Below are 13,430 nucleotides of genomic sequence, written 5' to 3' on the forward strand. Positions count from 1 at the left end.
AAAAGTGTTAAAAGTCTTCAGGGACAGGATTTTGATATCATGTGTGAGTATCAAAATGTGATTGTAGAGCATAGAGCAGTAGCAGCAGGGGAGAGACATTATTGCACTCTTGGTGAGAACTGCCGTGTTTGTGGCAGCTTTCCCACAGTGCTATTAAGGCAGTATCGTTAGCTAGTTCGTGCTGATACAGTGACGTGTAGTAAGCAGAGGTCCTGTAAAATGATGTTGGATAACAGCATCTCAAGGTCAAAGTCTTCGCAAAGCTGTTGCCTTCTGAGAGGATGAAGAACTGTAAAATTATTTCCTGCCCCAAATGGCTCTGTAATCTTTTAAGCATTTTGCAGGGTATCATGTTGATAAGCATGTGTTTTTCAGGCCCTGTTGATAAACTGTTTCAAAATGTGACTTTTATTTAAAATTGCCATGTAAACCACACAAAGCCCAGGGTGCACATGGGCCCTTGATACAGTATAGTGACTTGCTCAAAATCAAATGCTTGTATTTACTTGGTCCCTCGATGTGTGGAATTTCATCATTCATTGGATAGGAGCTGAAGTCAGATCCAGATGCAGAATGTAGTTTAGACAGGTTTAATGAAATTGGGTTTTGTTAGGTTCGTTCTTTCTTACTTTCTTTCTTTTTTCTTTTTTTTTTTTTTATGTTTGTTTCTGAGACAGAGACAGAGCATGAGTGGGGGAGGGGGCAGAGAGAGAGACACAGAATCAGAAGCAAGCTCCAGGCTCTGAGCTGTCAGCACAGAGCCCGACGAGGGGCTCGAACTCACAAACTGTGAGATAATGATCTGAGCTGAAGTCGGTCGCTCAACCGACTGAGCCACCCAGGTGCCCCCTTTCTTTCTTTTTTAAATCCCGGCAGTGGTGGCTTGGGAAGCAATGTGATTTCTCATATATGTAGTTGATGTGACTGAAACTTCTGGCATTTATGTATAGGCTTTTTTTTTTTTTTTCCTCTTTAAGTACCAAGGAAGGCTATTTTATTATCTGATGTCTTTTACTTCATCCACTTTATCCACATTTGCTGCAAGGGTAAAGGTTTTGGTATTGGTTATATTCCTTAGTGTATATAATGTGCCTCTAAACTTGAGATTTAAATTTTTTTTTTTTTACATTTATTTATTTTTGAGAAACAGAGACAGAGCATAAGTTGGGTAGGAGCAGAGAGAGAATGAGACACAGAATCCGAAGCAGGCTCCAGGCTCTGAGCTGTCAGCACAGAGCCCGACATGGGGCTCGAACTCAACAAACCGTGAGATCATGACCTGAGTTGAAGTCAGACGCTTAACTGACTAGGTGCCCCTCTAAACTTGAGCTTTAAAAATGTGCTTGGTCAAACAAACCTGGTTTTACTTTGGAGGTGTTCTTTGGAAGCTGAGTTAAAGCCTAAGAAGCAGGTTTTTTGTTTTTTTGTTTTAATTTTTAATTAAACAAAATTTTTTTTTTGGTCGTCCTTGACCAACCCTTGGTCTGGGCATGGTAGTCATTATCACTCTGTGAAGCTCGGTTGCTGTTTAAGGCCAAGGGGAGTGGAGATGGGTCTTCTTGAAGGCCTTTGTCTTTTGTGCCGCTTAAGTGTATGGTCCCACAAACACATAAGGTGCCTTGCTTCCTTTTAGCATATTCTTTGTTTTTGTTTTCAGGGACTTCCTTATGTCCCTGGATACTCTTGCTACGTTTATAACTTAGCTTAGACTGGGCCTTGTGTGGTGTCCAGGTTGTGCATGCAGTAGATAGATGGGAAGCAAACTTCATGCCTGGCACAGCAGAGGGCAGCAGTGGCAAATCGTGAGTCTCACCTTTCTTCCTGTTCTCATTCTTATTGTCACCACCTAATCTTTAGCTTCCTCCACACCATGCAAGGGTTTTTTAGCATTTAGTTTTACATTCTGCATTTTGCATTTCAGGCAGTGCTTCTAGTTTTTTTTTTTTTTTTTCTTTTTAGGAAGGTGCTGAATGAAACGAGTACTTAATGTGAAAGCTTTATAAAAAGTCACACATAAGTGAAAACAGTTCATTAGAAAAAGTGAATAATTTGTATGACATTTAATCCCGGTAGAATTCTAGATGTGTGATTTGAGATTAAAACAAACTTAAACTTTTTTTTTTTTAATTTTTACAATCTGAAGCTTTGGGATGTGAAATCAGCAAACGAGAGGGAAAGCATTAATGTGAAGCAATTCTTCCTAAATTCAGAGGAGCCTCAAGAGGATATGGAAGTGATAGTGAAATGTTGTTCATGGTCTGCTGATGGTGCTAGGATAATGGTGGCAGCAAAAAATAAGATCTTTGTAAGTATCCATATTTTAACAAACCAAAATTAGCCTGATTTAAAGAAAATGAAAACATCTATTGATTTTTGCATTTTATACTGTTCATTGATATAAATAATAAAGTATAACTATATGATTTTGGATAGGCTCCCTAACTTCTTAGTTCTCAGAATTGTGTTCTAGGGGATGTTGATTGGCTTTGTGTGGAAAGGTTTCCAGGGTCACACAGGTTTGAGAAATGTGTGTTCCTTTCCTTATTAGAGTCAGTGTATACTAACATACCTAAGGCCTCCATAAGTCCTATAATACAAAAATAATTTATGTTGGTTAGTCCAGTGTTTCTCAAATAGATTTAAAATATGGAATACTTTCTGTATCACTTTTTTTTTTGTTACAATTTTGAATACATTGATTTAGGTGATTTTCAAAGTGCTTCCTTACTCCTCAAATTTATGATTTGGTGACTGTGATAGAAAAACTTATCAACAACTGAAGAATATTGTGAGATTTCTATGATGTAAATGAGGACAATATGTTAAAATAGTGAATGACAAGGAAATGTAGTAATAGCTTACATTTGTAGTATTCAGGGTGCTCTCACATGTTTCTCTTGATATAAATGTCCAAGAGATGCAGCAGATTACAATATACCTATGCTAATAATGAGGCAGCTGAGGTTCAGAGCAGCCAAATAATTTGTCCCAAGTTATACCATGGATTTGGAAAGATAGATATTCTGATTTATGGCTCAGGGACATTTCATTCTAATAGTAATTTTAAAAGACTTGATAAGAGATACTACAGTTCTGTTTTCAGCTTTATTGAGGTACAGTTGACGAAATTGTAAGATATTTAAGGTATACATGTGTGAATTAATATGTGTATGCATTGTAAAAGGATTCTCCCCACAAGGAGTTAAATAACATATCTGTCACTTCACGTATTTACCTTCTGTGTGTGTGTGTGTGAGAGAACATTTAATTTCTACTCTTAGCAAATTTCAGTTATACCATACAGTGTTATCAACTGTAGTTACCGTCTTATACATTAGATTCTCAGATCACATTTATCTTGAACGGAAAGTTCATATCCTTTTACCAACCTCTTCCTATTCTCCACACCCAAGATAGTGCAATTTAATCATTTATCTATCTATCTATCTATCTATTTATTTATGTGAATGTTTTATTTAATCATTTTTGTTTACAACCGAAACTCTGGGAATTCTAAATTAACATCCTTGCGTGTGAGCTTCTTATAGACACCAGAGAAAGTTTCAATCTTGTGTTCCACATTGTTCTGCTGTGCTTTATCCAAATGAACCTTTATGAGTCATCCAATTTCACATGGTTCTCTTGCTCACAATTTCGCTTGAGAAAATCAAGTCCTCCAGGATCGTGTCATGCATGGCTGTCAAAGTGTGGCTGCTGGGTCACTTTTCCTTATTTTTAATATGGTTTTTTCGAGTTGACGTAGGTAGAATTCTCTCAGCAATAAAGACAGTGTGCTTTCACTGAACTTTTTCTCCAATTCACAGACTAGCTAGACTTAGATTTTTCTGGAAAGATTTCATTTGAGGAACAGGAACAAAGATGATGATAGCTTTCTGACAACTACCAACTTCAATTTCCTTGGCTGCTGTTATATTCAGCTACCTTAGCTGGGCTTGGAGGTTTGAGTCCATCTCCAGCTCAAGGAGAGCCTGGGAGATGTTGCACTTGGACTTGTCCAGCTTCTCGCCATTGGGCTTCATGATTTTTGCACTTGAACTGAACACTCTTGCACTCTTCTTCTTCTTGAACTTGCACTCTTCTTGGTGAGAGTGCTAGCTTAGGAAGAGGCCTTTAAGTCTCTTGAGAGCTCCTCAAATCCCCTGAGATAGTACAATTTTAAAGAATATAACTGAAATATACTGTATATTTACATAAAAACTGACTGAGGGCCCATTTATATTGTTTTTGATCTAGTCATTGATCTGTGACCCTTCGATCTTTGTTGCATGTCGGTTTATACTCCTTTAGCATGCAATTGAAGAAAAAAATAGCAAACTTTTTAAAGTTTGTTAAAATTTGTAGGAACAGAAAAGGAACCATTGCATTTATAAGATTTGAAGATTAAAAAATTTTTTGTTGTAAAATATATCTATGTAAAATCTGCTACTTTAGCCCATTTTTAAATGTATAATTCAGTAATATTAATTACATTCACAGTGTTGTGTAACTCAGCACTGTTTGCAAAACTTTTTCTTCACCCCCAAACAAATTCTGTAACCAGAAACTAGTTCCTCTCTGCCCCCAACCCCTGGTAACCTTTAATCTATGAATTTGCCTGTTCTGGATATTTCATATAAGTGGAATCATATAATATTGGTCCTTCTGTATCTGGCTCATTTCATTTAGTGTAATATTTTCAAGGTTCATCCATGTTGTAGCATATATAAACTTCATTCCTTTTTATTGTCAAATAATATTCCATCATATGGATATACCACATTTTGTTTATGCATTCATTTGTTGATGGACACTTGGGTGTTTTCACCTTTTGGCTGTTGTGAATAATGATACAGTGATCATGGTGTACAAGTATCTGTTTGAGCCTCCACTTTCAAATCTTTTGTGTACACACCTAGGCATAGAATTACTGGGTAATTCTAAATTAGCTTTTTTGAAGAACCACCAAACTATCTGCACCATTTTGTATTCCCGCTAGTAGTGTTACAGGGGTTCCACTTTTTTCTTGCCAAACCTTGTTATTTTCCATTTTTTAAAAAATTATAACCATCCTATTAGGTGTGAAGTGGTGGTATCTAATGGTTGTTTGACTTACATTTCCTTAATGACTAATAGTGTTAAGCAGAATTTGAACATTTTAAAAGATCTGTTCCAGTGATAGAAGAAAACAACTTTATATTGCATGAAATATGTTTTTGTTTTAAAAATCTAGACGAGGTTTTTATTTTACCTGCTAAAATAAAAGTACCCTAAAATTACCCTTAATTACATGTAGATCCCTTTTTCTTACTCTATGGTTTCTCCATTCTCCTTCTGGTTTCTTTCAAACTCTTTTGTTGGCCTATTCCAATTGTTAGGGCTTTACCTTTTTACCACTTAGTAATTGGTGGTAATAGGACAGATGCCTATTTCATACATGCTCAGTTTCCTCTGTCACCCTCCACCATTAATTTTTAAGAACAATCTATCCTGGAAAACTATATTTTAAATATGGTTTACTATCTTTTGTTGTTGGCCCCCGATGCTGTGCTGCTTACCATCTGTGCATACTTGCAGGGCTGTGTGCATATTTATGGCTCCCGCTGGAAGCTTTTTTTTTTTTTCCCTCCTAAAGACTATACCTTGGTCTTAAATCACAATACTATATATTGCTATGAATGTTTTTATCGTTTAGCAAAAACTTCAGAAGAGCATATTCAACATTTAAAAATTTTTCAAAAGTTGAAATGAAGCTTGTATTACACAAAAATAGCTTTTTTTAATTCAAAAATGGGAAAATGATCAAAATGGAATAATTTGATAGCACTGAAGAGAAATAGAAATGGTTGAACTAATTTAATTTTAGCAAGCCTCTGCTCTATATTATTTTGATCATCTTCATTTATGAGTATCCATTTTCCTCTTTTGAATAAATAAGCATTCAGGAGAACTTCTCTGTATGTTAATTTGGCTAGTCCATTCATTTATTCACAAAGGTTTTATTTCTCCCTAGGTCAGCTTGAGACCTCATCCATGATAAATTTTTCTTTTTTAATGTTTATTTTTAATTTTTTAATTTTTTTAATGTTTATTTTTGAGAGAGAGAGAGAGAACTTGAGCGAGTGGGGAGGGGCAGAGGGAGAGAGAGACAGAATCCAAAGCACGCTCCAGGCTTCTGTCAGCACAGAGCCTGATGTGGGGCTCAAGCTCATGAACCATGAGATCATGACCTGAGCTGAAGTCTGATGCTTAACTGACTAAGCCACCCAGGTGCCCTGATAAATTTTTCTTTATAGGAAACATGTTACAAGATGAGCAGTATTTTAAAAGTATGTGTATATTGATTTATATCTTATTTATGACTGTTAACTATCAGTAATTGTGTTTTCTCAGGACTTATAAATTTATATTCAGTTTGAATATAGCTTATTTTTAAAAGTATTTTATTTTCATAGGTAACCTATTTTATGTTGACAGCTTTTTGACATTCATGCCAGTGGCCTGTTGGCAGAAATCCATACAGGCCATCATAGCACCATCCAGTACTGTGACTTCTCCCCACAAAATCACTTGGCAGTGGTGGCTTTATCCCAGTGCTGTGTAGAGGTGAGTAGTTCACTTACTCTGTGAAGTTTGAGTCTCCAGAGGTACAAGGATGCCAAAGAATGGGCTACTTAAACCATTAACTACTGAGGATGTTTGAGAACTAAGTGAGTGGCTGTATTAATTTTTTCAAAAACAGTGAGTTCCTTATATTTGTTTTCCAAAGATGGATTAGTTTTTCCAAGCTTTGTTACTATTTATTTCTTGAGTGGGTCTTACCATCAGGTAATTTGGAGACCCTTGTGATGACAGTCTAAGAAGGTGGGTATGGGCTTTTATCTGGAAAATAGACAAATCCACTTGGTTCACAGGGTCTTCTCAAAGGAAGCTTGACTACTGCAAGCACTTCTTTAGTGTTCTGTGCTTATTTCAGCAATTTTTAGTGAGTTTGACAATCTTGCCCCTTACTGTGAAGATGTTGGGGAGAGTTTCTGAGCTATAGCCCTTCAGCATGGAGGTATCTTCAGCATGGAGGTATCTTCAGCATGGAGATGTCTTCAGCATGGAGATATAATAGGTGAGAGTGAGTGGGTAAGCTCTGTAAGGTCTGCTTACCTCCAAGTACAGAAGCAATGCAACTAACACTGAAGAACTTCCCTGCCGAGAATCTTCCCATTGGAAGCAGAGGCAGTGAGTGTGGGCAGGCTCCAGTCCTATTTGAAATGATGGGAAGAAGTAGGGTGCTGTGGGCAGTGTTCTTGTCAGCGGAGTCCTTGAATTGAAAAATTCAGATGTGCTAGATCTTTCACCTTATCTATAGATCCTCAAGGTAGATGTGGTTGGAAATTTCCTCTTTGTGGGTTTTTGTCAGGATTTTAGAAGGAGTGGAGGAGCAACTCTTCTTTCAGCCTTTTCTGTCACTTCTAAAATCCCTACCCTTTCCTATTAGAAAGCTTGAGGAAACATTGTCCTTTTTCCTAAAATGGGGGCTCTAATAAATGATGGGGTAGAACTAGAAGGGAAAAGGGAAGGATTTTCAATGGAGATTTCTTAGTTATGGAACCATTGTCATTTGTGGCCTTTAGCTTTGTATGTCCACAAGAGCTTGGACTCTAGTGATAAGGCAAAGAAAATTTCATACAATTAATTTGTAACCATAGAACTCACTGATTGAAACCCACTGGGCATGTGATGAAGTACTTGTTTTGTCCATGCTTATTCTGAAATCGTAAAGTGGGTCTGTCATTCAGAGTGTAATGAGAGGAACTCGGGCACATATGGTACTTCATTAGACTGGAATATATTTGAATAATTTATAGCAGAACTCAGGACAAAATATAGCCAGGGTGGCAGACATTTACAATTGATAATAACCATGAATAACAGAAGTGTGTACATGTACAATTAGTATATTCATTTATTGTACGGTTTTGCCATTGGTTGAAATGAGAATTAGATGACAGTGGAAAATAGTCTATTTTTTGATGACTTATAAAAAAATAGATAAAATGCATGATTCCAATCAAAGTTTTGTAATAAGCTATATTCAGAGAAGTCTTGTTTTCATTTCTATCCCTATCCCTTTTTCTAACTCCTGCCAATAGGTAGCTGGTTTTGTTTTTGGTTTAACATTCCAATGTTCTTTTTGTGTATATAAGCAGATATCTGTATGTATTTTGTATAAACAAAATCTCCATGTCTATATCCATGTATATATCGGTATTTGTTTTTCATCTCTTACACAGTATAGTGTGTGTATCCAGGTGTGTGTGTGTGTGTGTGTGTGTGTGTGTAAATATATACATATACATATATAGTGTAATATATATATTTTTTACATAGAAGTATATATGCTCTTTGCTTATTTTCTGTAAATCTATCTCAGTGACTAGTCATTGTCTGGGTGTTTTTTATAGCTATATAATATTCCATTATGTAGTTTATTCAGTCAGTTCTCTTTTTTTTTTTTTTTAGTGTTTATTTATTTAGAGATAATGAGCAGGGGCAAGGCAGAGAAAGAGGGAGACAGAGACAGAGACTGACATGCGGAGCCTGATGTAGGGCTTGAATGCACAAACCATAAGATCATGACCTGAGCCAAAATCAAGAGTTGGACTCTCAACTGACTGAGCCACCCAGGCGCCCCAGTCAGTTCCATATTGATGATCCTTTGGGTTGTTTGCAATTTTTGCTATTAAAAATAAGATGCAATGAATAATTTTTACACAAGTCATTCTGTATTTTTGCTAGTTTATTTTGGACTATATTCATAGAAGTGGATACTGGTTTACTTTTGCTATTTTCAGTATTCTTGATATTTTCAAAATTCTTATGAATGTGATTTCCTATATATTCTGTAGTTGTGGAATATGGACTCATGTTTAAAAGTGGCTGACTGCAGAGGACATTTAAGTTGGGTTCATTGTGTGATGTTTTCTCCTGATGGATCATCATTTTTGACATCTTCTGATGACCAGACAATCAGGGTGAGAAATATTGACATTTTCATTCTAGACATTTACTGATCATAAACCTCCTAGAAACTAAGAAATTGATGGGCAGTATTGGGGGCAGTAAAACAAGAAACTACTAGATTCATATTTATCCTTGAAAAGTGCTATTACATGGACTATAACAGTCTCATTCATTCCATATGTGTTCATTGAGTATTATCATGGGCCAAATGTTGAAGTCCATTGATTATATTCTATTTTGATTCATTTAAAAATATATTACTAGATAATACATTGACTTAATTTTTGACTCTTTCCTCCATCTTAAATTCCCCCATCCAGTTATTTGCCAATTCTAATGGATTCTGCCTTTCCATTTTCTGTCATTTGTTTCTACCTTTTCATTTCAAATTTAGGTGATCATTACATGTTGTCTCTCTTAATGTATTAGTGTGTGCCACAGTCTTTTCTTTCTTGGTTTTCTACATGCTGCTTCCAAGCTATTTTCCTCATGTACAATACAGCCATGTCATTTTTGCTTAAAAACTACTAAAAGTAAGTAGGTAGTCCTAAGTTTATATTGAAATTCTCTACAGTATGGCTTCATTCTGCTCCAGTCTTTCTTTTGGTTTATTCCTACAGGTAACCTATACTGGACTGCTCACATTTTCCCAACACCCTGTAGTTCCTTGCTTCTTTTGCTTTTATGGTTTCTTATGTTTGGAATACTCTATTTCCCTGTCTCTCTCCTTGTTGGAATCCTAACAGTCTTACACATTCCCCCCAGGCTTTCTGCAAAGCCCTTCCTAATAATCCATTTGGGAGAATGTATCTTCCCTTTAATGCCATATAACTCTATGTCCTTTTCTTATGGTACTAACCAAATTCTGCTTTGAGTGTTAAGTACAGATTTGCTTTACGTCTCACCTTTAGTTCTCCACTGCTCCTCTTAACTTGTTCACACATTTTTTATTATTTTTTAATTTTTTCTAATGTTTATTTATTATTGAGAGACAGAGAGAGATAGAGCATGAGAATGTGAGGGGCAGAGAGAGAGGGAGACACAGAATCCAAAGGAGGCTCCAGGCTCTGAGCTGTCAGCACAGAGCCCGACGCGGGACTCGAATTCACAAACTGCAAGACCATGACTTGAGCCAAAGTAGGACGCTCAACCGACTGAGCCACCCAGGCGCCCCTACACATCTTAAATTACAAGGCCTTTGAGGCCAGGGACCCTGTGGCATCTAATATAGTACTTTATATACATTGTAGCTAAAGTTTTTTTAGTATTTACTGTATGCTAGACATTGTGAGAAGTACTGCTGTTATATTTGCTAGTTCTGATAGCAGTCCTTTTTGCAGGTGAGAAAACAGTCACAGAAAGGTTAAATCAGTTTTGCTTATAGTGCCAGTCTCAATAAACTTGAGCCACAATGTAAATCAACTTACCTCTTTCTTCATCAAGAAGTCTTCTTAAAAAAAAGATCAGTCATATCACTAAGCATACTGTTAATGGTGTGTTAGTGATATAGTTGATTTAAATTCTAGTACCAGTTCCTTATCTTGGTATCAGTGTGAAGACTGGCAGGAGTTCTTATTGTGAGAAGCACTGTATTAAGTAACCTTCCCAAAGTCACAACTTTAGGTGGAACTAGAATTCATGGTCGGGCACTCATTACTCTTAATACTAACTACTACTCACTGTAGCATATAATTTTTTTTTTCTTTTTTAGTGAAAAAAGATTTTTTTTATCTTGTTTCATTTTTTATTTTTTTAAATTTACACCTAAATTAGTTAGCATATAGTGCAACAATGATTTCAGGAGTAGAATCCTTAATGCCCCTTACCCATTTGGCCCATCCCCCCTCCCACAACCCCTCCTGTAACCCTCAGTTCTCCATATTTATGAGTCTCTTCTGTTTTGTCCCCCTCCCTGTTTTTATATTATTTTTGTTTCCCTTCCCTTATGTTCATATGTTTTGTCTCTTAAAGTCCTCATATGAGTGAAGTCATATCATTTTTGTCTTTCTCTGACCAATTTCACTTAGCATAATACCCTCCAATTCCATCCACGTAGTTGCAAATGGCAAGATTTCATTCTTTTTGATTGCCAAGTAATACTCCATTGTAACTCCATTGTATATATATATACCACATCTTCTTTATCCATCCATCCATTGATGGACATTTGGGCTCTTTCCATACTTTGGCTATTGTTGATAGTGCTGCTATAAACATGGGGGTGCATGTGTCCTTTTGAAACAACACACCTGTATCCCTTGGATAAATGCCTAGTAGTGCAATTGCTGGGTCATAAGGTAGTTCTATTTTTAGTTTTTTGAGGAACCTCCATACTGTTTTCCAGAGTGGCTATACCAGCTTGCATTCCCATGTAGCATATAATTAATAAGTATTTATTGAATTATAATCTAATAATTGAAAACTTCCTGGCATCATATGTATTTTGAGTGTGAATCATGGTTTGTATCTTGCTTTAAGACTAAGGCTTCTCTTTACATATTTCAAAGGATATGACTATCTTATTTTAGTTTTTTTAATCTTTTATTTAGCTCTGGGAGACAAAGAAAGTATGTGAGAACTCTGCTATAGTGTTAAAGCAAGAAATAGATGTTGTGTTTCAAGAAAATGAAGTGATGGTTCTTGCAGTTGACAATGTAAGACATCTGCAGGTGAGTATTTTTTAGAAAACAATTGGAAAAATTGTGTGTGTGTGTGTTTTTTAATGTTCATTTATTATTATTTTTTAATGTTTATTTTTTTTTTTTGAGAGAGAGAGACAGAATACAAGTGGGTTGGCAGAGAGAGTGGGAGACACAGAATCTGAAGCAGGCTCTAGGCTCTGAGCCATCAGCACAGAGCCCTACGTGGGGCTCGAACTCACGAGCCGTGAGATCATGACCTGAGCCGAAGTTGGATGCTCAACCGACTGAGCCAACCAGGCGACCTGTTTATTCATTTATTTTTGAGAGAGAGCACAAGCAGGGGAGGGGTGGAGAGAGGGGACACAGAATCTGAAGCAGAGAATCTGAAGCAGGCTTCAAACTCTCAGCTGTCAGCGCAGAGCCTGATGTGGGGCCCGAACTGATGAACATGAGTTTTCTACCTGAGCTGAAGTTGGATGCTTAACTGACTGAGCCATCCCGGCGCCCCAAAAAATTTTGATTGAACTTCCAATTCACATTTTTCTTGTTCAGTTTTGAATTTGGGAATCAGGCACAAATGTGTGATATCTAATAGGTGCTCAGTAGGTATTAATTGAATAAATATGTGGGTCTTGAGCTGAGGCTTAAATATGCTTAATATTTAGAGTTTTAAAAAGTGAACTTTGCCTCACTTCATTCCTCTCCTGTTGGTATCTGTAATCACATTCCTTGATTTTCATGGAGTCCGGGAGGAGAACTTGAGACGGAGTGACTGAGGGTAAGACAGAGCTTCACAAGCTCTGGAGCTGCAAAGCCCAGCTTGATGTGATGGAAAGAACAGTGACTGTTCACTCAGGAGACCCATGTACAGTTTAGGCTTTATTGTCAGTTGTGTGATGTTTGAGTAAATTATACACTTCCTCTGAGCCTCACTTTCTTCATCTATATGGTCCTTTTTATCTTGAGAAGTCTGAGCTGGTTATAGGGTGAAGGTGGAATCCAGATTCAGGAGACAGATATCTGGGAGTAAACAGTCTATGGCATGTGGTAATTTCTCCTGTCGGGGGTCAGAGTCAAGGTGTGAGGCACCCATTAATATGGCTTGTTCTGTATTTTACAAGCTACACTATCATCCTTAATATATTGATGGGGAGCTCCTAATGCCCTGTATTTCTGGGATAAATTGATGTGTGAAATTGAATGTGCATGCCTCGTTACTGATTTTTAGCAGACTTGGGATATTTTCTGTTGCAGTTTTCTTGTCAAGTTCAGTGTCCTCAAGCTTATATTACCTTTATTAAATTTGTGCAACCTTTCTTTAATAGTTGTCATAACTGTGAGACTTCAAAAAGAAGTCATACAGCTATAAAAGTATCATTTCATTCTCTGTCAGTGATTATGGGAGAGTTTAGGGGATAGTTAAACTGACAAATATAGTTCCATTTAAGTGAACAAAACATGTTTTAGTCACTATTAGAAAAATGTGGAAATTTATTTTTGAGAGAAAGAAGATAAATTCAGCTTTTAGCAATTCAGTCTTTATTTTGAATGTCATTGTGAAGAAAAGGCTACCTTGATGGATACCCTGTAATCTTTGTGCCTGAAACAAATATGACCATTAGTTCATGGTGGTAAAAAATGAGTTAAGACTTTTAGGTTGTAAGAGAGAGAGGTAGCAGACAATTGATTTAAGTTTGAGAAATAGGTTTAGTTGAGCAATAAGCCATCTTTGTTAATAAGACTTAAAGTAATTGTTAGCATTGGTACGTATTA

At 36.6% G+C, this 13,430-nt stretch overlaps 1 protein-coding gene across 6 annotated transcripts in view; it reads left to right on the plus strand.

Moving 5' to 3' along the window:
• Positions 1-13,430, plus strand: part of APAF1 (apoptotic peptidase activating factor 1) — an 88,468-nt gene that overhangs the window by 52,120 nt on the left and 22,918 nt on the right. For 5 of the 6 annotated variants that reach the window (XM_042992974.1, XM_042992971.1, XM_042992975.1 and 2 more), the window contains 4 exons: positions 2,144-2,305; positions 6,475-6,603; positions 8,901-9,026; positions 11,565-11,684. In XM_042992974.1, coding sequence (XP_042848908.1) covers positions 2,144-2,305; positions 6,475-6,603; positions 8,901-9,026; positions 11,565-11,684 — 537 coding nt within the window. Of the gene's footprint in view, positions 1-2,143; positions 2,306-6,452; positions 6,604-8,900; positions 9,027-11,564; positions 11,685-13,430 lie in introns of those variants that run through there. The other variant, XM_042992976.1, reaches the window with a different exon arrangement.

Source organism: Panthera tigris, chromosome B4, assembly GCF_018350195.1.
Source record: "Panthera tigris isolate Pti1 chromosome B4, P.tigris_Pti1_mat1.1, whole genome shotgun sequence".
Classification (NCBI taxonomy): Eukaryota; Metazoa; Chordata; class Mammalia; order Carnivora; family Felidae; genus Panthera; species Panthera tigris.